At 35.1% G+C, this 26132-nt stretch overlaps 1 protein-coding gene across 4 annotated transcripts in view; it reads left to right on the top strand.

Moving 5' to 3' along the window:
• Nucleotides 1-25892, top strand: part of LOC128209354 (neurexin-1a-like) — a 94069-nt gene extending 68177 nt beyond the window's left edge. For 3 of the 4 annotated variants that reach the window (XM_052913364.1, XM_052913362.1, XM_052913366.1), the window contains 13 exons: nucleotides 5985-6093; nucleotides 7484-7558; nucleotides 9435-9594; nucleotides 10165-10754; nucleotides 11243-11362; nucleotides 11591-11769; nucleotides 12308-12476; nucleotides 19291-19392; nucleotides 19832-19928; nucleotides 20397-20475; nucleotides 20762-21457; nucleotides 22518-22681; nucleotides 24082-25892. In XM_052913364.1, coding sequence (XP_052769324.1) covers nucleotides 5985-6093; nucleotides 7484-7558; nucleotides 9435-9594; nucleotides 10165-10754; nucleotides 11243-11362; nucleotides 11591-11769; nucleotides 12308-12476; nucleotides 19291-19392; nucleotides 19832-19928; nucleotides 20397-20475; nucleotides 20762-21457; nucleotides 22518-22681; nucleotides 24082-24490 — 2949 coding nt within the window. In that variant the 3' untranslated portion in view covers nucleotides 24491-25892. The remainder of the gene's footprint in view (nucleotides 1-5984; nucleotides 6094-7483; nucleotides 7559-9434; nucleotides 9595-10164; nucleotides 10755-11242; nucleotides 11363-11590; nucleotides 11770-12307; nucleotides 12477-19290; nucleotides 19393-19831; nucleotides 19929-20396; nucleotides 20476-20761; nucleotides 21458-22517; nucleotides 22682-24081) is intronic. The other variant, XM_052913365.1, reaches the window with a different exon arrangement.
• The last annotated feature ends 240 nt before the right edge of the window (nucleotides 25893-26132 follow it).

The following is a 26132-nucleotide window of genomic DNA, read 5'->3' as shown; positions in this document are numbered from 1 at the left end:
TAGTTATCATAATAAATAACTACACTGTAAATGTTGGTGATATAAAAAGAGAACCAAGGCCAAAAAAGCAGGGAAAGGCCAAACTAGTTTAATGAACATGTCACAACTCCTTATCAATACCGGCAGCTGATCCCTTAATGAACTTGCTCTCTTCTCACACAATACACAAATCAATATGTTCACTGGGAGCTCAGGACTTTTCTCTTAGGAAATGACATGACTTTTAAGATTGAATAAAAACAGATGACAATAGGTTACAGACTTTGAGATTGTTTACTCATGCAACCGACTTCAACCTTCCATTTACAATTTCTACAGGCCTTTTTGTAGGACTTTATTATTGAAAGTATCTTGTAGCAAATGGGATTATACTCTCAGAAGACTGAAAATGAATGATGACAATAGGTCTGAGATTCAAGGTTGTTTCCTCACCATGGTGAGGAATTTTATTTTAAATTTGCATTTAACAAAACATTTCTTTCAATCTAAACCAGATCCTCTTAGGGTTTAATTTGAAATGAAGATTGCTGTTGTAATTGTTTTCAGCAACTACTCTACAGCTCATTTCAAGACAAATGTTAAATCAATTCTGATACGAGCTCTTGACTATCAATCAAGAAGTAATTATTCTGTACAATGATTCATTCCAAGATCTGCAGCTATATCCATATAGAGCAACTTTAGTTAAATATTTAACTTAGATTGGATCTTTTAAGATTATCTATCAATGAAATTGAATACTTGCGATCAAAACACAGTCCATGAAGCAATTTTAATACACTGTCCTAAATATATATTTGCCAATATAAACAAGATGTGAATTTCATTGGTTCAATACATGTATGAGAGTGGCCATGTGGTATAGGTGCCCACCTCTCACAGAAGTTGTGGGTTCAATCCACACCTGGGGCTTTTTTTCACAGTGGTTTTTAATAGAAAAAGACACTCAAATGTGGTTCACATTAGCAGCTAATGCACCTTTGGGCATGCGCCCCCTTCCCCAGGACTCCATGCACCCCCTGAAAATAAATAAATATATATAAAATTTGGTCTCAACATGGCAATGTTTTGGAGGTCCCCTCCCACAAACAGTGATGCATTTTGGTGTAATTTGTGCATAGTTTCTCGACCATGTTGGCATGAAATGTCCACTGGGTCAGTTTGAGGAGGTTGCTTGCCCTCTTCCCCTTCAGTGGATCTGCTAGTGACATTTGTCATTGAGTTTTAGCCCTCATTAGGGACACTTCGTTGATCACATGCTTCTGGCTTCCCTTTTGATGAACATGAAATTGAGGGCCGCAGTTCCTGCAAGACTGTAGTAGGTCCTTCTGTACATTCATGTTTATACTACAGTCTGGAACACACCCCACAAATTGGTCTTGTCTACTTTAGCGAGCTTGATTTCCGACTCTGTAACTCAATTAATAATCACTACACTTACGTTCCTTAATGGCTTCTTACGAAAGTGTCATTTTCAAATCCTAATGGGTAATATAAACCTCTGGAAGGCTGTTACTGTTAAGTTGTTGGATCTCAGCTTCCTGTCTATGTTCGCTCCTTCAATCCACGGCTTCTCTTTAAGGAAAATCGATAAAAGAGATATCGCAATGAATAAATCATTTCTTGGTTGTTTGTAAAACCCATCTGATGAGAAAAAAACCTCACCAAATTAGGAGCTATCTAACTGCCCTATAGGAAGTGTTTATTCTCGTGGAAATGTTGATACATCTCACTAAAAACATGTAAATGTATTCAAGATACTCGGCAAATTACCAAATTCTTCAATTTATTTATTGCATCCTGGATCAAGATTCTATGTTGCCTTACAATGTATCGCTAGAGATGGATTGATGGTTTAATTTTCTGGAAAAAGCTTTTATATGGTTATAATTCCTTTTACTATATATGGCAATTTAGATAGGAATTAATTTGGTCTCATGATGTAGTTACTGTATATTGCTGTAATAGAGCGCAAGTTTTACATTCACTTAAATAATTCTCAAATTTATTACATCGAAAATCCTGATCACAAAAATGTGTATGTTGTATACGTTTGCTTTTTATACCATCATGGTGTGTATAATAATGATTCAGAAAAATCTTGGTTGTGGTTATAACATTGCGAAAATAGGGTAAAATTTAAAAACATTATTTAAATCTACAGTCGAAACTCGTTATGTCGACTTTTTCGGGACCTAGGAAAAAGTCGAGATAACGAACATTCGACACATCCAAATTACAAAAATTATCACCAATCCCAACACATTTGAGTTTGATTTATGTTCGATGTCTGACTTCTGCTATTGAACGGTCTTGTTACATATTACCGTCGTGAAAACAGCAAACGTATTATTGAAAAATTTATTTATTTGTGTCAAATTTATTTAATTCAATTCAATTAATTGCTTTAAAAAAGTTTGCTTTCTACATGCAGTTTAGAGAAATTTCTTCCTTACATTAAACTTCTTTTGTTGTCGTATTTTTCCCATGATATCACCGGCATCCTCGTGCATTTCAATAAATGTTTCTTGTGCAATAAATGTCTCTAATCAAAAACATAAACAGACAACTTTAATTATTCACACTTATTAAATAACCTCCAATTATGACAGTTTGTTATTTTGACACGCACAGTAATTTAGCGTCATGCCGCAAGTCATGAATATTTTCGCACCTACAGCTCGATCAATAGTTTGACATATGGAACAAGGGAATGTGTTAAATTCGACCACAGGGACTGAAATAGGAGGTCGACATAGCGAAAAAATTGAGAAAAAAAAATCGACACAAGATTTATTTTATATAGAATAAGAAGGAATAAATTCGGGACCGGAGAAAAAAGTAGACACAACTGGAAAGTCGAGATATCCGACGTCGACATGGCGATTCTGGACTGTATATGCTAAGAAAAGAATCTTGTCGAATTTGGTAGTAGGAGTACAAGACAAACATTACTTTAAATGATGGGTTCAGCCTACAGTTTTTCAAGGCAATGAAGGACAGGAGGTAGGAAATAATTGATTGAATCTAGGGCAATAAAATCTGTGATGAAAGGAGAAGTTTGCTCCACTGGGAAGACTGGTTGTCTGCTGAATTACTGCAACAACCCTGGCCTCACCGCTTCACTATACAGTTCTCTACTGCCTCATTTAACAAACATTGTCTAGAAGTGCTTTGATAATTCAATGATTGTCTTATGGCATGATATATTTCATCAACATTTTTTTTTGCAGGTTCACCTAAGCAGAATATGCTTATTACATATTATAAATACAGTTATGGTTTCCAATGGTGAATATGTGTTTTTGGAACAAGTTTTGGGAACGGAATGTCTACAAAAGCTAAGAAAGGCTAAGAGCTTCAGTAAACCCACAAATTCTAGTAATTGTTAATCAAGATCCTCCTTGTATTAAATCAGGACCCGTATCACCCTAATGAGGCCTCGGAGCTCCGTTATTATTTTCCATCATCAGGATGTAAAATCCTGTATTGTTTTGCTTGATTTTTTTCCGTTGGAGACAAGTATAAATGTAGGAAATGTCAAAGGGAAATGGCAGATAAATCAAGTTTTCCCAAGTAGTTTGATTCCGGACAATATATAATTTTATCTTGAGTCAATATCTTGTACTTTAAGAGGTATAGGGGGATTGCTTTTGTTGCAGGCATATTAGATTTCTTGTCAGCATCTTAAGCTAAATAAGCATCTTTGCTTCTAGACTTTTTGTGTTGGGATTGTATAACATTTGGTTGCCATAGTAACATAAGCTGAGCCACTCTGTCTGAATTGAGACTACATGTATAAAACTGGCGCACAGTTGGATGGTTTATTATATTGGCTTGTCTGTCTTTCAGAGAAAAAAAAAGTTTTGTCATAGTGTAGGTGTTTGTGGCACTACTTTTACCTTGACCAAAACAAAAAAAACTGTTCAAAATTAATATTCACATATAAAAATGTTGCCAGTGACAATACACATACTGTGTAGCTGGGCCAAGAACTCTCTGAGTTTAATGACTTGAGTTATGCCCCCTTATTGACAGATAAATAGACAAGTATCAGCATGATGGCCTTTGCCATGTGTGCTTGGTAGGATGAGAATATCAGAGAAGTGTTGACATCCACTCATCTAATGTTTTGTGCTCTTGTGTTTGCCTGTAGTTGCAGACCAGACTGGGTCGGTGTGTCACTGCTCATTGTGGGCCTCCTAATTGAATTGTTATCGGGTCACCAAGCTCCTGATTCCCAGGATATAGTATCATATCTGTTCATCACAAATTTCCATAAAGTCATTGTGTCAATTGTTCCTTCTGTAAGAGGAAATAACGGGGCAGGCTATCAAACTTGTATGGTTTATTGTTGGTTGTTAAAAGCTTGTAGGGCACTTAATTCTGTGGTGAATTTATAAGCTTAGGCCTCCTGAAAAAAAATCTTCCTATTGCACTTAAACTTGTTTTATTTATTAAATGAAGAAAACATTTTATATGGATTTTCATGATTTTTATGCTATAGTCTGAATGGAACGTCAAACACATTCAAGTTCTCATGTATAGAAGATTGAATGTTCCTGCTACGTTTTGCTTTTAAAATGTATTTATGTCACCAATTTACTGACTAATTTTCTGGCAGACAAATGTCAACTAACAATTATCTATTTTTTTGGAAATCTTAAGCCTTCTACAAAGTTAATCTTTTCCTTTGGCATTTTCTCTGAGAATTACCCTTCTGAGATTGATACATGTACATCCATTGACATTATTTGTCAATTTTTGCAAAACATTATAGAAGCAGTTATTTTGTTACAAAAATGATTATTGTTTATTACGGTACTTATTTTTCTATTCAAAACTCAAAATTGGTGAAAGATATTCACATGATATTAACAAACTTGGTACACAATTGTTTACAATGGAAATGTGCATTTGTAGAAAGTGACGGATCTCTCTTACTGAAGTAGTTCTGAGTGCGGACATATTTTATTTTACAAGCATTAGCATATGCTTGAGGGGCTTTTGCAGTTGCATTTTTGCAATTGTTATTATACTTTCCACATAAAATGACATGTTTCATTACAAATGTAAGCTTTTTAGTAAGACTTAGCATTATTTTATGTTTTTGTAGATTTATGTGAGCCACTTATAATGTTTTCCTCACAGTCTTCAACAACTTCTGTATAAACCATCTATAATTTCTTACAAAGACAAACAATAAAATGATTGTACTGATAATGATGTGGACAGTGTTTGTTTTCGTTTTGCCTTTGGCCTTTGATCTCTGTACCATTTTAAATGTGACCAGTTCACGTTTTATAGGGCCAAATATAGACATCTTTTACAACGATTGTGAAGAAAGTTTTACAGAGTCAAAGTGAGTGACTCTTTTTTGGCACGATGATGCTTGAGAGTGTGGTCTTGTGTTGTGGGGGAAACTTAACTACCCAAAGAAAACTCATTTGTCTTTCTTGGTGACCACTAACCAAAATCACATGCACCAAGGTTGGGAATTGAACCCGGGTTGCCATGGTTAGAAGTGAGTGAGCTAACCACTGTTCTCTCCAGTCAACCTTTTTTGCAGAATAAAATTTAAAAGGAAAGATACTAAATATTTGATTCTTTTCAAATGAGTATTTGCCATTAGCTTTTAAGTGTTTGTTCATAAAGTGAAGTTAATAACTCTATTTCAATAGTGTTTCAGTCATCGAAATAAGACTTTTGGATGAAGAAGCCTGAATTCTTATACTGTTGCTTGGCATCAAATTTTTGAACAAGCCCTGCTATAAAAAATTCAGAATTTGAGCAAGCCTGGAATACATTTTACCATTGCAGGGCTTGCAGGCTTGTGTTAACTTTGACTACTGATGTTTAAAATTTTGTTGACTACAAACTCTGTGAGTGTCTTTAACAAGATAACTTTAACTTACCGGTAGTGTTGACTGCTTGGTTTGTCTGTGTTGTAACTATTGCATTATTGAGTGCTTCTTTTGTTTCAGACACTATCAGTGGGTCACAACCTTAATGACAATGCCTGGCACACGGTGTTCATCAAGCGCAGCGGACAGAAGGTGGAATTCTGGGTAGACACCAGTGGCCATGTTATAGGTAGGTCACATTTCACCAGTGGAAATGTTAGACATTGTTAGTGAGCTATAACCTGATGACTCCTGGGACAAGACTGGTTTTAATCAGAATGTGGAATTCAGGGTACTCAGGGGCCATGTAAAAGGTAGGCCACATGTCTTAAGAGGAAATAAAAGACTTTGTCTGAATGACATTGCCTGGCGCTCCATGTTAATCAAACACTGCAGACAAAAGGTCAAATCTTGGGTAGACTCCAGTGGACATGTTATAGTTAGGTTATATATCACCATGTAGGTCACATATCACCAGGTTGGTCACATATCACCAGGTAGGTCACATATCACCAGGTTGGTCAAATATCACCAGGTTGGTCAAATATTACCAGGTAGGTCACATATCACCATGTAGGTCACATATCACCAGGTTGGTCACATATCACCAGGTGGGTCACATATCAACAGGTTGGTCAAATATCACCATGTAGGTCACATATCACCAGATTGGTCAAATATCACCAGGTAGGTCACATATCACCATGTAGGTCAAATATCACCAGGTATGTCACATATCTTCAGGTAGGTCACATATCACCAGGTAGGTCACATATCTTCAGGTAGGTCACATATCTTCAGGTAGGTTACATATCACCATGTAGGTTACATATCACCAGGCATGAGATATTATGCTAAAATTCTGAAAATTTCTATCGTGTGATCCTTTATAATATAACAACTGGCATATATTTCTTGCAAAAACCTTTCTTTGTAAATAACTTTTGTAATCTTATTTTACTTTCCATTTAAATATCATCATATTAAACTTAAATTAGAAATGATAATTTACTAAATGTTACAAAACAGATATTTGTAATATTGTCCTGTTTTTAAACAAATAACTGACAGAAATACAAGCTTTTTCTTTATGATATTTTATTTTAAGAAACTTCCCACCTTATCATTAATAATAAATAAAATTGATTAAAACTCATTTTAGGTTTAAAATCATGAACTTTTGCTTTTAAAACATACAATGATTAAGATCTCATAGAATTTATGAGAATTTGAAATCTAATTTAAGTGGAAAGCCATATATTAAATTTTATTTATAGGAGAACATTTTAATTAAGAACTATTTCTAGCTTGCCCTCTTTTCAAAATAAGTTGATGGCAGCTGTTGGACAAACTCATATGTTTGCAAAAGCCTTTACACCATGAAAAATTAAGATGATTGGTCAACAGTCTTCAATAAAAAAGTAGGTGAATGGAAAGTTACTAAAGAGGATGTTCCAGGTTGTTTCATGTAACAACATTTTGGTTTGTCTTTGACGCTTAAACAAGGTTGATCTATAGGTAATTTTATTTGCTGGAAATGTAGGTTATAATAACATTTTTTGTTTTTTTTTATACTTTAGATACAATAGCCCAGGTGGCGATCACGTTGAAGGTGAAGAAGATCTTGCTGGGGTCTGTCAGTCCTCTTCTCTCAGGTGAGCATAATTGAGCTTAATTAAGTTACCAACATTCAGAGTCTGAGTTCAGGCAGTCAGTCCTCTTCTCTCAGGTGAGCATAATTGAGCCCAATTAAGTTACCAACGTTCAGAGTCTGAGTTCAGACAGTTACTCCTCTTCTCTCATGTGAGCATAATTGAGCCCAATTAAGTTACCAACATTCAGAGTCTGAGTTCAGGCAGTCAGTCCTCTTCTCTCATGTGAGCATAATTGAGCCCAATTAAGTTACCAACATTCAGAGTCTGAGTTCAGGCAGTCAGTCCTCTTCTCTCAGGTGAGCATAATTGAGCCCAATTAAGTTACCAACATTCAGAGTCTGAGTTCAGACAGTCAGTCCTCTTCTCTCAAGTGAGCATAATTGAGCCCAATTAAGTAACCAACATTCAAAGTCTGAGTTCAGGCACAAGACTTCAAAGTGTATATCATAAATGATTTTTAATTTCAATCTGGCTGAGCATTGATGATGAAAAAGAATGCAATAATCAATACCATTTGAAAACTATTTTTTGTCGTTTAAATAATGCTTTTCTGAGTAAGAACTCAGATTTCAGACACTTTGAGAGCATGTTTAATGTTGTTGTTTTTTGTTAAATTTTCAGGAATCTCCTACTGATTATGTACTCTATTTCTTCATAATACAGACACCAGCAGGCCCCAATTTCTCAAAACTTCTCAAGTCCCTTATATAAGGATTAAGCTGAGCACACTATTTTTGTTTATTCAATAATTTACATAGTATTACTTCTATAAGAGTTTTTATATTTTAGATAGAAGTTATCTTCATGATAATCACAATAAACCATTTTTCAATGATCAAAATTTAATCTAAGTATGTATTTTGGCTGATTGAAATAAGCTACTTAAGCCTGTCAAGCTTAAGAAGTTTCACGAAATTGGGACCTGTCGTGAGTTGCCTAGACAGAGTGCTCTCATTTTAAGCCCAAAAAGGCATTACTATTTATGCAATGGTGCATGGCATATTACAAAAAAAACTTTCTCAACAAGGCAGTTTAAATTTCGCCTCAGACAACAGTACTGCATTGTCATATAATGTTTGGTTGCATTGCCATTTGTTACATAGTTGTAGAATGCATCTCACTCCATTATGTAGACAGAAGTTTGATCGTTTTGTTGTATTTAATTTTTATACCCCCCAAAACAAAGTTTGGGGGGGTATACTGGAATCGGGTTGTCCGTCTGTCCGTCTGTCTGTCCGTCTGTCCGTCTGTCCGTCCGGTTTTTTTTTTGTCCGGTATTCATCTATGTCGTTATTGAACAAATCTTTTTCAAACTTTCAGATATTAATGGCCATGATGTAAACTTGCGCCTCTGTGAAATTGGTACGGGTCACATGACCCTGACCAGAGTTATCTCCCCTTGATGTGTTAAAGTAGGCAAAATAAGCCCTGTCCGGGATTCATCTTTGTTATTATTCAACAAATATTTATCAAACTTTCAGAAATTAATGGCCATGTTGTAAACTTTCGCCTCTGTGAATTTGGTACAGGTCACATGACCCTGACTGGAGTTATCTCCCCTTGATGTGTTAAAGTAGGCAAAATAAGCCCTGTCCGGGATTCATCTTTGTTATTATTCAACAAATCTTTATCAAACTTTCAGAAATTAATGGCCATGTTGTAAACTTTCGCCTCTGTGAATTTGGTACAGGTCACATGACCCTGACTGGAGTTATCTCCCCTTGTAGGCAAAATTAGCTTTGTCCGGCCTAACTCCAGGGCAAACAACCTAGACATGGAGGGGTGGGGGGTATTCGTTAGCCTATGGCTTACAGTTCTAGTTTAAAACTGATTTAAAAATTAAGTTTGACCTCATTAGCCACTGATTGCATTCCAGGCACACAGAGTCTGTCAGAGGATTCAATGATGATGAATGACGCGCCAGTGCCCTCATATACATTCTTCGTTGGTGAGATGCAACAGTTTGTATACAATGGGAACCACTTCTTTGACACTGCACTGGAGAAAACTGTTGAAAGCATTGAGGTTACTTCCAGGTGAGCCGATGTTTTGTTAGTTTCATATGTCGAATTTCAAAAGTCGATATATGATGTACCAGATTGATAATTGCCAACTTTCTTTCTGACTTGCATTGCCTTAGAAAATTGATATTGGCTATTTTATTATTTAGTCTATTGTCTTCAAATTCATGAGTAATAATCTTAAACAATTTTAAAAAGCATTTCTTCAAAATATTATGCATAAGTGCAACAAGTAGAGTGAAAAAAGTACTATAACAAAGTGTTCTCAACAAGAACTGGCTGCTGGCCAAAAGGGACAGTTCAGATGGTAATTGGGCCGGTTCAGATTTTAAAATAAGTGAATATTAAGTAGAATAATTTATTAAATAAGAATTTGAGATGGTTCAACCATAACTTTTTGAGAACCCTGATAACTGTAACCATTATCATGTTGACAAGGCCCATATTAAATGCACTAAAACTCCTAAGGTGAAACATTTGTGTATGAATATGAAAAGTTTTTTAAGACTACATTTTAAAATCTGATATGTATAACACAAAGTTGAATTACCGTCGATTAAAATGATTTGCATTCTGTGTTTGCAGGTTTGACCCAGGGGCCTCCCTGACGAGGGACGCAGTGACCTTCCAGTCTGGACAATCATACGTCGCCCTGCCCCATCAGATCTTTGAACCCAACAGCCTTCACTTTGCTCTCTCGTTTGCCTTTAAGACACGCCAGAAATCCGGGCTCCTGCTGTACAGCGGGCTTAATGGGCCAGACTTCCTTGCCTTGGAGCTCATGGATGGATACTTGTTCTACATTTATGACATGGGTGGAGGATCCAAGCGTACCTTAGTTAATACACCAGAGCCGCTGAATGACGACAAGTGGCATGATATCTCTCTGTTCCGGCCCCAGTTAGACCAGCAGCAGATCCGTGTAGACAGTAACCCCGCCACTGTGGAGGACATGAAGGGTTACCCTGCTCGCCACTTTGACCTCAAGGGTCCGCTCTATGTGGGTGGGCTGCTTAAGACACGTTACTACCAGCTGTCGATGAAGATATCATCCCGTAATGGCTTCCTTGGTTGCCTTGCCTCCCTGGATATTAATGGGAAGAGGATTGATATCCTTGAATCCGCCACTAACAAGGACGTATTGGCTCAAAACCCTGTATCCCGGGGATGCTCAAGTTAGTATTCCTTCCATTTAGATCTATATATCTTCTTTGTTAAAAAGTTCTGTTAGTAAATTAGTCCTTTCTAATAAAATTCAAATTAATTTTATAAAGTTTAAGAACATTTATTTAGCTTAAGTGTGTGTTATAACGTTAAATACCTTCATGGCATTTTGCCCTTTACAGTACTAAATAGCTTATATCGAAAATTGTTCAAAGCATTTATTTATCCCATCTTGGGTTTTTATGTGTCACATCATTGTGCAGGATTATTTATACAAGGCTTAATTATAAGTGAAAAATCCCACAATGCTTCACATTTAATCAGCCATGCATTCAGTAAACGTGTTTGCAGTGAACATTTGCTGTTTAGTACGCAGTAGTAAATGCACTGCATTGTAACAGCGAAAACACAGTTTGCTTACATAAGGAAACATAAGCCTTTATTGAAGGCATGGCAGGATATGTTCATTACATCATAATTATCTGGCAAACTTGTAAAGGTTCTGCGGCGACATGTGACACGAACTCTTGTGCCCACGGTGGTCGATGTGAGCAACAGTGGAACTCCTACGTGTGCAACTGTGAGATGACTACATACACCGGCTCCAGATGCATGGATGGTCAGTCAAATGTTTATAAACTATATATATATCAAAATTTGGTATGGGGGAATAATGTATTGACGATGATTTTAATTACATCTAATACATCATATTTGTTATGTTCCACACACCAACATATCATGTGAGATTGACAATGTTTGATGAGTGATTCTTGTTTCTTGTCATATTTATGCAGAAATTTAAGGGCAATGCAGTTTTATGAAAGGTTATATATCTTCATCACAGAGAGCATCACTTACGAGATTGGACTTGATGACGGTCTGATAGCGTATGAGTACCCAGGTAATGACCAACCAACCACGAAGCAAGACTACCTCGCAATCGGCATTTCTACAATCCAGAATGAGGCTTCCATATTGCGAATTGACAGTGCTGAGACTAACGACTACATCGAGATGGAACTGGTATTTAATCTTCACTGTTGTGTTGGTTCAAACATCAGCTTTAACATTGAAAGATGAAAAGAGCATAAATGTACTCTATTCGTAATATTTATATTAAATCAAGGTAATACAATCAAGAGTCCAAATATTAAACTGTCTGATATGTTACCAGTGACCCTTTAATACTACAGTTGAAATCTGTTGGCTCAAAAGTGCTTGGCTCAATTTCCTCGTTGGCTCTAACTGGATGTGAAGGACCAATTTTGATTAACTCTCTGTAAGCATTATCCGCTTGGCTGGATATTCACTAGGCTTGAAGTATTTTGGCCCGTCCCTAGGATATAGAGCCAACGAGTTTCCACTGTATTTGAATTATCTCATGCTACCATTATCGATAATAACCTGATCACCTGAGCACATAATGCTGTTTTTTTAACATTTAAATTGAAACATTTTGCCTGGCTCATCATTAGTTAAAATTTAATTATATCCCAGGAATTCAAGAACTGAATTCTGCCAACCAAAAGATGGCTTTACTCTAAATATGTTCCACTTGTAGGTGAATGGTAACATCTTTATGGTGTACAATATGGGACTAGAAGACATTCCCGTGGTCACCCTGGAGCAGGCGGTAAACGACGGGCGCTATCACGTCATCAAGTTTGTACGCTCTGGGGCCAACGCCTCTCTACAGGTTGACTGGGAGAAAAGGAATAAAAACCCCATGGGTGAGTTATGGTCCGTAGATGATTAACTGTTGGTTTCTTGGAATCTAGTTACATTAGAAAACATTTTAAGAACTTGATATTGTCCAGTGATTAGTATTTAGTATATTTCTTGATAACCTCAGCTTAGAGTATATGTAAACAGCATTTTGATAGATACCAGCGTATGTATTAGAGAATATTGAATTAATAACATTGAGATGTATTGTACCATTGCGATATTGTTGTCCAATCTAAACCATCTTTATTGTATTTTGTGCATTCACATTGAGGAGTTATTTGTAACAAACTACAGCTTCATATAAAACATGTTTTACCTGTACACTGTCACCTAGGTGCAGTATTTGTTTTGTAAAATTTGATAAACTGTAAAGGTATTTTATGCTTAAATGTATCATGTCATGAATGTCAGGCATTGCTCTTGTTTAAATATATATTTTTTTCATCATAATATTATTTTGACCTCTTGAAGAACATTTTGTAATATGCAGCAAATGTTTAAAGCAATCAAATTGGAATAATATTTTAATAACCAGTATTTGGCAAACAGCAAAATTGAATAAATAGTTATCAATGATGCAATATATTTCAAGGACAACAAAATTATGAAGACTTGCCATTTTTAAAATTAAACTTATATACAGGAAATCAGGAATAAAAGCTTTTAACTAATACGACTATTGTACATTGTTTTTTGCTCGGACATTTGCATCAAAATCAGTAGGAAGTACCTTGAAATTAATTTGGATGACTTTGAAACCTTTCAAAAGGGGTCTAAGCCCCTTTACCCTGCTTTGGCATGCATCCTTCATACTCAAACAGACCCCGGCTATTTTACAGGATTGACAATTATCATCTGTTACAACCACCTGTATATATATATATATGTGTGTGGAGTATGTTTCACTGCTAGTGTGTTTTTGAAAGCCACGGAAATCAATTTATCTCATGTGTTTTTCTAGAAAAAAGAAATATTGCTTTTTTGTCATAAAGCAGACAAAAGATTGTTTGTGTCTATTTATTTTCAATGTTGATAACAATGAGACAACCATTTTTTAAAGATTATATTATTACATTTATATCTGTACGAGCACAGACATATAAACCATGGATTGGAAACCTCCATCTTTGTATATATGGAAACCCTCTAGAGACCTGTGATAATTTATTAAATCACGAAATTTCCCGATACTTGTAAATAATTTCTTCTGATCGTTTCACCAATACTGACTGTGACATAGGCTAATGGAGTTCTTTGATTGATTTATTTCCTATTCAAACATTTCTGTATTCGTAATTAATATCAATTTAAATTAGTCCCTAACATCAAACAAATACAATCAGATCATCTGGTAATTACATGGACAAACACATGTCCAAGCTATTAATGGAGATCCCCTTTATAACCGATTGTAAAATCGCTGAATTTTCCGATACTTACTGAACATGCACTAAGGACTGTGGGTAATTATTTTTTCTTATTGTTTCACTGGTATCAGGCAGTTTCCAAGCCATTATTTATATGCCTGTGGTACAAGTTAATTAATTTATAATAGGCCGTTGAGAAAAATCATGTTTGGTGCAAGCGCAATGACTCTGAAAATGTCCCCAGTTATTTGATTTATGACATGTTTTCCAGAGCCTCATAGAGATTTATCAGCGAAATAACCTTGACATTTCATTATTTCCAATAGTGAAAATGAATCAATTTGATATTTTTTACAGTTTTGAAATTTTAGCCTGTTCGTTCAAATCAGGGACACAAGTGCAACCACATAATTTCTAGGGCTGTGACGATTCATCGGTGCATCGTGAAATCGTGTTTCGGTACTGAACGATATACTGCATCGTATCGTATTATAAAAAAACGTGTGTATCGCGTATCATAAGATTCGTTACCTAGACTTAAGATTTGTATGCTTAAAACACTTTGCAAACATCTTTGCACGATCCGGTCAATTTGTTTACTTTCATTTTTAACTGTCGAAACAGCGAAAGCCACTTCAGCCGCATTTTCGCAAACAGCATGTAGAGCTAGCAAAATACGTTACAACTAGTTATCTTACTTATCAAAGTACACCGTGTTTATTTTACAAACTAAAATGAAGAATGAAAATAAAATTATTAAAAAATTTGCAATTTCTTTTTCTTTTTTAAATTTGATCTACAAAAGATATGAAAACAAGTGGAATCTGTGAGCTAGCTGTATGCGAAAATGCTGCTGAAGTGACTTTCGCTGTTTTGACAGTTTTCAAAGTCAAGAATGGCCCAAGGAAATACTACCGGTGGTAAAGAGAAACCCTAGAGAAATGCGCCGGCAAAATATAAGTCCAAAGCTTGGGAGAAATATGGTTTTGCAAAGTATTACAATAAACTAGTTATTTGTAAATTGTGTCAGGCCGAATTAAAATATAATGGAAACACTACAAACATGACCAAGCATCTTCGCCGATGCAAAATAACAAAAACATTAAAAATATAGTTTTGGTAAGGATATGCTCAACAGTTTACAAAATAGGCAAACATTAAAGTCCTACATAAATAAATAATATATATATATATATATAAGCGTATTGTGATACATCGTGAATCGCATACTCCGTATCGTGAATCGCGTACTCAGTATCGTGATACGCATCGTATCTTGAGTTGAGTGACGATACACAGCCCTAATAATTTCTGAAATGAAGACTTGTTGCCATACAATTTGGCATGCATTTCTTAAAAAGAATAGTGCAATAACTCAATAACTGCATATAGATATAGAAGCAGATATTGAGTTCTTGCACGAAGGTGACGACATGAACTGTCAATTTATATGATTTTAGGCATACATAAAAGAGAAAAATTGTTTGATTCTGTGTTAGATCGCAATAAATTTCACATCACAAGAAAAGTCTATAGCTATATTTCTTTTATAATATGACTCCTTTGATTATTTTGAAGTTACTGAAAGTAAATTGTTTAAGTAGTTTTCAATTAGCTAATTAAATGCATAAATAGGATTTAGTGTGTTTCTAGGAAATAAACACAAATAAGCAGCTGAATTATTTTGGAATACCGGTTGTTTAAGAAACACAGTAGGTTGTTGAAAAAATGATTTATTGAATTTGAAGTCAATATAGTAAAAAACTTAAATAAATATTATTGTGTAAAAGGCAGGATTCAATATAGGGCAATTTATAAGATGATACAATTGTTAAGAAAGCATCAGTTTCCTTATACTAATTTGTAAATACAGCATGCTATTGGATATGGACTAGGAAATTGATAGGCAAATAATAAATTGGGATCTTACACTAAAACAAACAATTATTCAGTATTGATACACACATATTGTTTGCCTTGATTGTTTTCAAACTTTTGAAGTGATTTTTTTGGTTCAATGAAATCCTAAACTGTTATGTATTTATGTATGCTTTGTGATCATTATACAATGAATAATTTAATGAGCATTTATCATTTAGAACGCCCACATAAATTTATTTGCGAGAAAAAGTTAGCTTATGCTTTTAAATGCATTTTTTTTTAATATAAAAAAAATGTTGTTTTTAACCAGGTTTTCAAATAGTGAAACCTGGTTATTAGAGTGGCTAACGTCGTTGTTCGGGTGGGCTGGCGGGCGGCGTCAAACTCACCTATGAAACTGAATAACTTAAGTAAGGGTTGACATATCTTGACCAAACTTGGTCTATAGAAAGACTTTATGGGAACCTTTCATGGGATTGTGTTTGGGGTCCCTAGGGTCAAGGTCAAGGTCACTGTTACTAAAAAATAAAGGGGTTGAAACTGAATAACTTTAGTTAGGGATGACATATCTTGACTAAACTTGGTCTATAGGAAGAGGTTATGGAGACCTTTCATGGGATTGCATTTGGGGTCCCTGGGGTAAAGGTCAAGGTCACTGTTACTTGAAATAGAAAAACGGTTGAAACTGAATAACTTTAGTTAGGGATAATATATCTTGACTAAGCTTGGTCTATAGGAAGAGTTTATGGAAACCTTTCATGGGATTGCATTTGGGGTCCCTAGGTTCAAGGTCAAGGTGACTGTTACTAAAAATAGAAAAACGGTTGAAACTGAATAACTTTAGTAAGGGTTGACATATCTTGACCAAACTTGGTCTATAGAAAGAGTTTATGGGGACCTTTCATTTGATTGCGATTGTGGTCCCTAGGTTTAAGGTCAAGGTCACTGTTACTAAAAATAGAAAAATAGTTAAAACTGAATAATTTTAGTCAGGGTCTACATATCTTGACCAAACCAGGTATAAAGGAAGAGTTTATGGATACCTTTCATGGGATTGCGTTTGGGGTCCCTAGATTCAAGGTCAAGGTCACTGTTACTAAAAAAAAAAAAATGGTTGAAACTGAATAACTTAAGTTAGGGTTGACATATCCTGACACAACATGGTTTAAAGGAAGAGTTTATGGATACCTTTCAATGGATTGCATTTGGGGTCCCTAGGTTCAAGGTCACTGTTACTAAAAATAGAAAAACAGACACAGGCTGAAGTTCTTCTGTCAATCATTAAAAACCTGGTTTCGTCGCATTGCGGCGTTTCTTGTTTATTATTTGAATGCATTGTGCATAAGACTGTAAAGCTGGATGCAGAGCTATGGAGGTGACATGCTGATGACCACAGTGTTGGTCCCCATGAATTCATTCTGTTGGAACAATTGTTGATTAAATATATATTTATATTCCTTGTAATGTTTTCAATTGATATCATTATTGTATATTTGTTTGTCGAAGGTTTTGCAGTGTGGAAATTACTTGAAGAATTCAATAACATCAAATAAGTATTTTTTAGAAGGTACTATATTGTTGACAAGTGTTATGTTTTAGTAATGAAGCTTAAGAAACATTTTAGCTAACGACTGATTCTCATTTTTTTTAAATAATAAGAAATTTGTATTATAAAGGCACTAATGTTAATGTGAAATAACCCCCTATTTTTGTAATAAATATAGTTTGCTTACAGTTTTTTTGCTACCTAGGGAATATATAATATAAATTCATATTGATAAGTTCATAACTTTTTTAGTCAACATCATCACTTTTCCCTTTTTTCATAGCGCTTGTGTCGTTACTTGATGGTGCTTACAGGAGGCAAAAGCTGTATTATTGGCCATAACCTTTAAAACATTAAATATTTATAATATGTAACATGTTATGCATATTCACAATTAATTAATGACAGTTAAATGTATTTAGAATTGGTTCCACCTAATTATTTTTTAGTTAAATGCCCCTTAAAGGGACTAGACACCAGATGATACAATTGCAAGAAAAAAAGAAACTTGTCAAAAACTTATATAAAATTGATATCGTTGTGTACAAGGCATTTAATTTTACTCACTGATGTATCACATTGCTTGAGACTTAGATATGTTTTGCAGTTTTTGCTTATTTTTCCAATTTGAAATTTACTTGGTTTGTCTACCACATAAATACCAGAAATTTAAAAAAAAAACCAGAGGTAAATGTATCTGTACTATCGTAATCACACAACTTTTACTTGCTAACTATTCACACTTTAAATTGGGGAACCATTATGTGCTATTTTTAAATTGATAAACCTAGCTGAGACAGTGACAAAATATTCTTTTAATGATGTAAAGTGATGTTTTATCTGTTTCATACTAGATTGTATTGACAACTCTAGGCTTGTTTTGAGGAAAAACTGTATTTGCTGATTAACTGTATTTGCTGATTTAGGGACCATCTGGTGTCTAGTCCCTTTAATCAAGTCAGAAAAACAGATGAGCTGGTTCTGCTTAAAACCTTCAGGTTTAGTCATTTGTTACAGTAGTGTTTGTTCTATTTCATTTAGCTGACATTCATATTGTAATCTGTAAAGTCTGTACAGATTTGCAATGTTGTTTCACTTCATGGAAATTTAAATGATTTCTTGGAAAAGAACAATACCGTTTTCTAATACAAGCATATCTGTACAGACTGTTGTTTTATTGTTGACCTTTATGCTGCATACAGAAACTATCATCCAACTGTACCCAGATTTAGTTGACATCACAGGTAATCTCTTTGCGGAAATCAGCTTACTATATCTTAGATTAAAGTTTTAAACACATCTGTGTCTTTAAAGAAAAAAGTTTAGGTATTGCCATAGCCTTGATGTAGTTCACTATTCTGTAGAGTAATTATAGTCTTCGTGCAAAAGCTTTAATGCTGGCGATAATTTTAAAACCATTGTCAAGGTATTTGTATGAAACTTAGTACACAAGTTCATGTTGAAAATAGCAAATAAATTATGCATATGTGTAGCAAGTCCAATAACTCTGGCTGAATTAATTATCAAGTTATTCTCAGTGATTAAAGTGGACGAGCGTTGCCTCCTCTCTGAGCTTGTCGTGAACTAAAAATGTGCGGTTTCATGACCAATTCACACAAATTGTGTTTACAGATCTTTGAAAGATGCAAATAATTATGAAATATTTCAAGTTTTCTTTAGATAATCTCAATCAATCTGAATCAAATTAAAGAGTTGATTTGTATAATGACAATTAAACTTTAACTGTGTCAAAAAATACATGTATACTGGTACTGTTCTTGACTTCTTTGAACAGTCTGACTATTTGGACTTGTTTCAAACTGTTTATTTTCGCTATCTTGGAAAGCTTAAGCATATTTGATAATAAAACATTCAATGTATTCCTTAAATTAAATGATATTGTCCTTCACAAAAGCAACCACTACAAGTCAAAGTAATCAGACTACATGCAGTCATACATACCAATACATAAATCAATTTGAGCAATCGTTAGAGAACTTCATTACAAATGGTTGTTTTCAGGCCAGAAGATGACAGTATTCAACAGCCAGGCGCGTGTGATGATTGGAGGAAGGCTTGACAGTCATGGGAGAATCTCCAAAGCCTTTCATGGCACTGTCTCAGGTATGGATTAGGCATTTCTGGCATAAAGCTAAAAATGAAGATTTAAAGGTGCATAAGTTCTGTCACATGCTCGCTCATTATGGGCGGTGGTTGGACAGAGAGTCCTGGAGGAATAACTAACACCTGTCATTGCACCATCATACATGTATATAAGCATCAGAAGAAAAAGACTTGTGAACTTTGGTCATTACAAAAAAGTATTTACACAGTCCTGTGATGATGCCAGTTTTCACGAAAATGGAAAAACAACATCGAAACTCAGAAATAAAATAGATCATAACCTAAAGTGAGTAAATTTAGCTGTTTGAAGAGAAACTGGTAGTAAATTGTTAAATCATTTTCAGAATAGTTTGTCTTGGTCATACATGTTCCTGTAGATGGCTTGATATTTGCAATAATGATGGCTTGCTATTGAGATGTTGTATTTTTGCGTACTCAGGTTTGGTGTATAATGGAGTCCGTATCCTGGACCAGCTGAAGCATGGCGACCCACGTGTCCGGTCTGAGGGCGATGTCAGTCTTGTACAGAGAGAACAGTGAGTTCATTAATGACTCAGATTGTTTTGTTCTATCCGTCAACAAGAGGTTGTCTTGGACAAATGTCCCTGAATCCAAAATATAAAAACATTAATATGAAAGGTTCACTTAATAACCAACAAAAGAACAGAAAATGGAATTGATCCATCAAGAAAAAGTTCTTAACTGACCTTTGTAAAAATAGCCCATTTTAAATTTATAATATTACAACCAGTTCTTAATGTATATTTAACTATTAATATGGTGAATGTTGTTTTTAGTGAACAAACAATTATTGTAAGATCATTTGGACTCAGTTTTGTCATTTATTCACTTTCGATCACTGTTTTAGGTATTCTGTGCCTGCATAAGTTAAGCCTAGACTTAGGGTTTAGGATATATTTTAGATGAGTGTCCAGCTTGTGTATAGTAATGTAATGGACCAACATTATGTTAAATCTTAATGAAAGTTTTATCATGACTTCCAGGCCAGTACAGACCCCGCCCCAGCACGTAGAGGTACATACAGAGGGGGAGCCCAGCATGCAGTCAACACAGGGGGTCAAGGTCAGTATCTTACTTGGGCTCATTTAAGTTGTTTGAGGATGGATGTCAACCTTGAACAGTCAGGGTTTGTCCAAGTTTACGATCTAAGGTCTGTGAATTGCTTAGAAATTGCAAAATATCAACTTTACTTTGATCTAATTTATGGCCTACTGTAATCAGACATATATTAAGTTTTTTAGTGGATATGGTATTGCAGTCTTTATGGAATGTCAGTCAAGAATGTAATTCCTGATAGTTTAACAAAATCATATACTTTTAAATTATAATATATAAAATTTGGAAACAGGAGAAACTTAACAAAAGATCAACCAATGAAATTGAAGAAAACTCTGCGCGTCACAGAAAGAAGAACAAGCATAAGGAGTTTGATGCCTATTACACATACTACCATCAGAAGGCCAACCTGGTGGACCGGGATAGTCGTGAACCACGATATGTAGAGCCTGTGGTTCCAAATGAAGTGCGTCCGAAAACCCTCCCTGCCCCTGCTGTGTATCCAGTGCATGGAAACTCTGCTAAAGTCAGCCCTTATCACACCAATACAACACCTGTCCCCTCCCTGGGGCCCATTCTTGACACAGGAATTCCCATGGGTGGGCGAGTGGTTGATCACACCATTGGTGGAGACATTTTCAGCACTGAGAACCTTCAGTCTTTCCAAGATACTGAGAATGATGATACTGAATTCCAAAGCTCTGGCTATAGTTCTGTTGAAAGCTTTGCTGAAAAACTTCTTAGAAAGATTTCTATATGGAAAAAGAAGAAGACTAAACATAAACATTGGAAAACAAAGGCTTCTGCAACATTTCCTTTTCAAATTACAAACAGTCACATTCCAAGTTCCGACAATTCAGTGCCAAAAATTAGTGTAGGGAAGTTTCAAAGGCCACCATTCGCCATTGATGATCGGCACAACAGGGTTTTGTACCCAAAGGACCGAGGTAAATCTTGGAGACGAAGGCGACCACACAAACATTCCAGCGTAAGTGAGGAGCATGCCACAGAATGGACCCAGAATGCTATGACGCTTTACAACCAACCAACAGCCTGCCATGCCAGTCTATAACAACTAATAGTTTAGTAATCCCAGTTCTGGTATTAACCAAGTTCTAACTAGCTATGGTTCTAACCAAATGAGCATGGATTAACACATCATCTCTGTATAACACTTCTAAAATTGAACTCAAACGCAATACTGACTACCGGTACCAACTTCAGATAAAGTAATTTAACACTGGAAGTTTTAGGTTAATAGTGTATATCTAACAAATATTATATACCCGGTATATTATTGCAACTTGAAACATATGCTTTTGCCATTTTTTTAAAGTGCGTTTTACAGAATGGATTATGCTGGACTTTTTCTCCCGGACACTCAGACTAACTTAATGGGAAATAATACCGCTAGTACCACTCTTTACCAGATCGTCATGGATGCAAATTTAACTGCTCATTTTCAATAAAAACAGTTTTTAAAGGCTTACTTCTAACTTCATCATGGTATCTACAGACTACTTATTACTGAAAAGTTAAATTCAAAAACCTTTATCTATAACACTTATACAAACACTAACACTGTGTTAATAAATCTAATTAAAGACTAGTATTTCTAACTCAAAGACATGAAAAAATGAATGGAAAAATTAACTCTTAAAATATTATTATTGTTTTTTATCTTGCGCGTGTGAATAAAAAAAAGAACTGTGTTTTACCCTCTGCATTCAAGTGTTATGGACAGATCTTGGTCATACATCTCTGTAATATAGAATCATTTTGTCAGGTGTTCTTGGTTTGTGTATTTGCCATATCAAAAGTGTACATACTCACAACACTAAGATCCTAAATGGCACTGTCTCAGATAAAGTTTGCTGTATCTCTACCAAATACAAGATTCACACAAAGATAACACTGTTTCCTTACTGAGTTTGTGATATAATTTGAAAAAATTACCACATTGAACTCTGCAAGTCTAATGCAATTTTATCAATGCTTGCTCCAGAAAGTCTGCATTTCAATAAATGATGCATGTATTTTGATTTCAGAGCACCACTCCACGTCAGGGGGTGACAGATGACATCATTTTCTCAGGCCAGGGGCCAGACTGTTTCAATGTCGATGAAGAGTGTTTAACAACGTCAGATGATGATGACATAATAACACCAAACATCATCATCACTCGCTTAACAACACCAAAACCAGAACCAAGGTTTGCTTATGAAATCAGTATATATTATCAGTATCAGTATAAAAAAAAAATGTTTTAAAAAGAGCAGGGAACAAACACATTCAAATGCTTCAATCATTATTAGTCATGTTTTTCAAAAGGACTCTCCTAATTCTAACACAGTCAGACATTGAAAATGTATTTGTGTTTAATAAAAAAAAGAAAGTAAAATGAAAAGTGAAAATGGAGATCCATTGCTTATAAAAATTATTAATAATGTGGCATAAAATGCTTCATTTTTCAAAAAGTATTAGTAACATGTTTGAAAAATAATTGATTTTTCACAGATTTATGGCCTTTATAATTATGCCCCCCTTTGAAGAAGAGGTGTTTATTGCTTTGCACATGTCAGTCGATCGGTCGGTCTGTCGGTCGGTCAGTCCATCTGTAGACCAAAGCTTATCCATGTGATAACTCAATAATTCCATGATGTATGGTCATTAGACTTGACATGAAGGTTGTGTCTGACCAGTAAATGACTCCTTTTAATTAAAGGGGTCATTGGGTCAAAGGTCCAGGTCACAGTGACCTTGGAGGCAAACTTGACAAATCCTGTACCTCATCAGACTTTACATGAAGGTTGGGCCTGACCAGTAGATGACCCCTAGTGATTTTGTGGGTCATCAGGTCAATGGTGAAGGTCACAGTGACCTTTAATGCAAAAAAGTTAACAAAGTTTCTCCCAATGATATCTCAATAATGCCTGGACCTATGATCATCAAACTTGACGCAGAGACTGGGCCTGACCAGTAGCTGACGCCTATTGATTTTAGGGGTCATCAGGTCAAAGGTCAAGGTCACAGTGACCTTCAACACATAAAGCTTGTCTGTGTGATAACTTGACATTGCCTGCACCCATGGCCCTCAAACTTGACATTTAGGATTTTGAGGCCATAGAGTCATATTTATCATTAAAATCTCGTCATATTTACTGCTGCTAAGAGGATACATTTTTATCTGCAAATATCAGTCATCATCTGAACATGATTAAAAACTGAACCTACTATCCGCCCACTTTGATCAGGTCATAATCGTAAAACTTTCTTTAAGGCATCCAACTGAAATGACATATCAGCTGTCATTTCAGTAAATGCATATTTCATTCAACTGTCCAGATAATCCTGACAACCTGGCGCTTAGTGGGGGGCATAATGTTAGACAAACATATCTTGTTTCTATAAAATATGATATAGGACCAGTCTGGCTTACTCATGTCCGGGCTATTTTTCAGCAACTTCTTGCCTTAATTCAATGAAGTTTGATATAGGTCTATTTACCCTTTCCGATTAGTTCCCCCTTGGACAGCATACATTGCTTACCATGATAACCATTTCTCCTTTAAAATGACAATTCATCATGCTGTCTTACATGTAATATTTCAGCGAAAGTAGTGGGATACACAATGAAACATGCAAAGACTGTCAACCCCAAGGTACGGAACTTGATCCGAACATAAACATGGACAACACAACTTACAACATCGCTAGACCTCGCCCTGATGTAACACTCACGAACAGATCAGCTTCTGAAAAAAGCTCAACAGAAAAGGACCATTTTAACATATTTCTTGCTATCTGCATTGCTGCAGGTGTTATTGTAATTGCTTTGATTTTAGCTGTATTGTTGTACCGTTTTCGACGCCGAGATGAGGGAACTTATCGCGTTGACGAGAGTCAAAATTTTGCTTATCTAGAAGCTAAAAAGCAGCAGACAAATGGTGCTGCGGTCACTAGTGTTGGCAATGGGAAGACTAGTGGTAAAAAGCGGGATGTTAAAGAGTGGTATGTATGATATGAGGACATTGATTCATGCGTGGAAAAAAGTGATTTTTGATGAGGTTCTAGTGCCATGTTTTGAGTGTGCCAATTTAAGCTAATAAAATGTCGAATACTTTAAAGTATAGGCAGAGTTAACTCTTATTTATAAATAAATAAATATCACTTGTTAACTTAAGTTATTAAAATGAAGGAGAGATGTTGAAGAGAAGTACAATGAACATTACTGAGGTGCTCCATAACGGATACTTACCATATATATATATATGATTCTAGGGTTTGGGGCAGTAAGGTTTCAAGTAAAGTAGCACTGCCACGGAGAAGCTTATTTTTTCAATGCTTTTTAGAAAGAATGCCTCTGAGATTATTTTGCTAGAGGTACAAAAATGTACAGGTAGACAGTAACTGTTGCAGTATTTTGAAATATTGCAGCTTTAGATATTTTTGAAGGGAAACATTATTTTCCACATATGGGTCAATAAGGATCTAGTCAACGTTGATGTTTGTGGTGTGGTAACTATGGCTGTAAATGAAACTGCAAAAACAGTTTGATGTTGTGTTAATTTTAGAATTGCTGGGCAATTCTTTCTTACAAATCGCACATATTGAAAGTGCATTATATTAATTAATGAATGTAACACTAATTAAAACAATGCCCATATAAAATGCTCTATATTATTTATTTTATATTTCATTGTTTCATGTGTAGTCTTGAACCAATAGTTGGTGGATTACTAGAATAACTAAAGCTGATCTTTTCATGATAAATTGTACTTTAAAAACGATACAAATAATACCTTTTGAATATAATACATGTTTTTGAAAAAGAAATCTAAAATTGTTTAAAATCATTAAAATATCACACCAATTGATTGATATCTATTTTATATTGTTACAACAGACAATTGTATACATAGGAATACTTATGTTTGTAAGGCCCTCCTAAAAAATTGCAGCTTCCTCTGTCAGATATGCTATCACTCAGGGGCCCTTACTACATCCAGTGATGGCTTTGGTTATTTTTATGTACAACACTGTATGTACATGTATTGTAAATTCTGGGACAAATTTGTCGCAGCTTTGTGTTCATGTTGTGTCATGATCGAAATGGCCATACTACCATGTGTTTCATTGACCTATACCACATGTTCAGTAAAACATTTTTATTGATATCTAAATTAAAATTATTTCATTTTTGTATTTATTTGTGTCATGCATAGAGATTAAATCGTGTTTGAATATGTGAGTGTAGATTTTGCTTATTTATTTTGTACATAAATATGTAATTTGTCTACAATGTTGTCTAAAATGCTTGTTTTAAAACAAACAGATGTTTAGTGTCAACTGTTATTTATTTCTTTTACTGTGTTTAGAGTGATTTTCTATACTGTGATGCAACCATGTTAATAAATGATCAATCAAAATTCGAGGATATTATTTCTTACCTCTGGCACTACCCCAAAGTAACTGTTGGCTAATTGTCGTCTGAAATGAGGCACTCTCGTGTCTTGTGTGCTTACATGTTATGCCATATTGACATAAAAAGTTCATTGTAGTAGTAGATTCCATCGCCAAGCCATATTATGCAATTCCACACAGAAAACGAGAGGATGTTACATATTTCCTAGACCCAACTTGGCAACAAAGGTATAACTTAT

The sequence above is a fragment of the Mya arenaria genome, chromosome 11, assembly GCF_026914265.1.
Source record: "Mya arenaria isolate MELC-2E11 chromosome 11, ASM2691426v1".
In the NCBI taxonomy this organism is placed as follows: domain Eukaryota; kingdom Metazoa; phylum Mollusca; class Bivalvia; order Myida; family Myidae; genus Mya; species Mya arenaria.
This window is presented reverse-complemented; position numbering and strand designations above follow the sequence as displayed.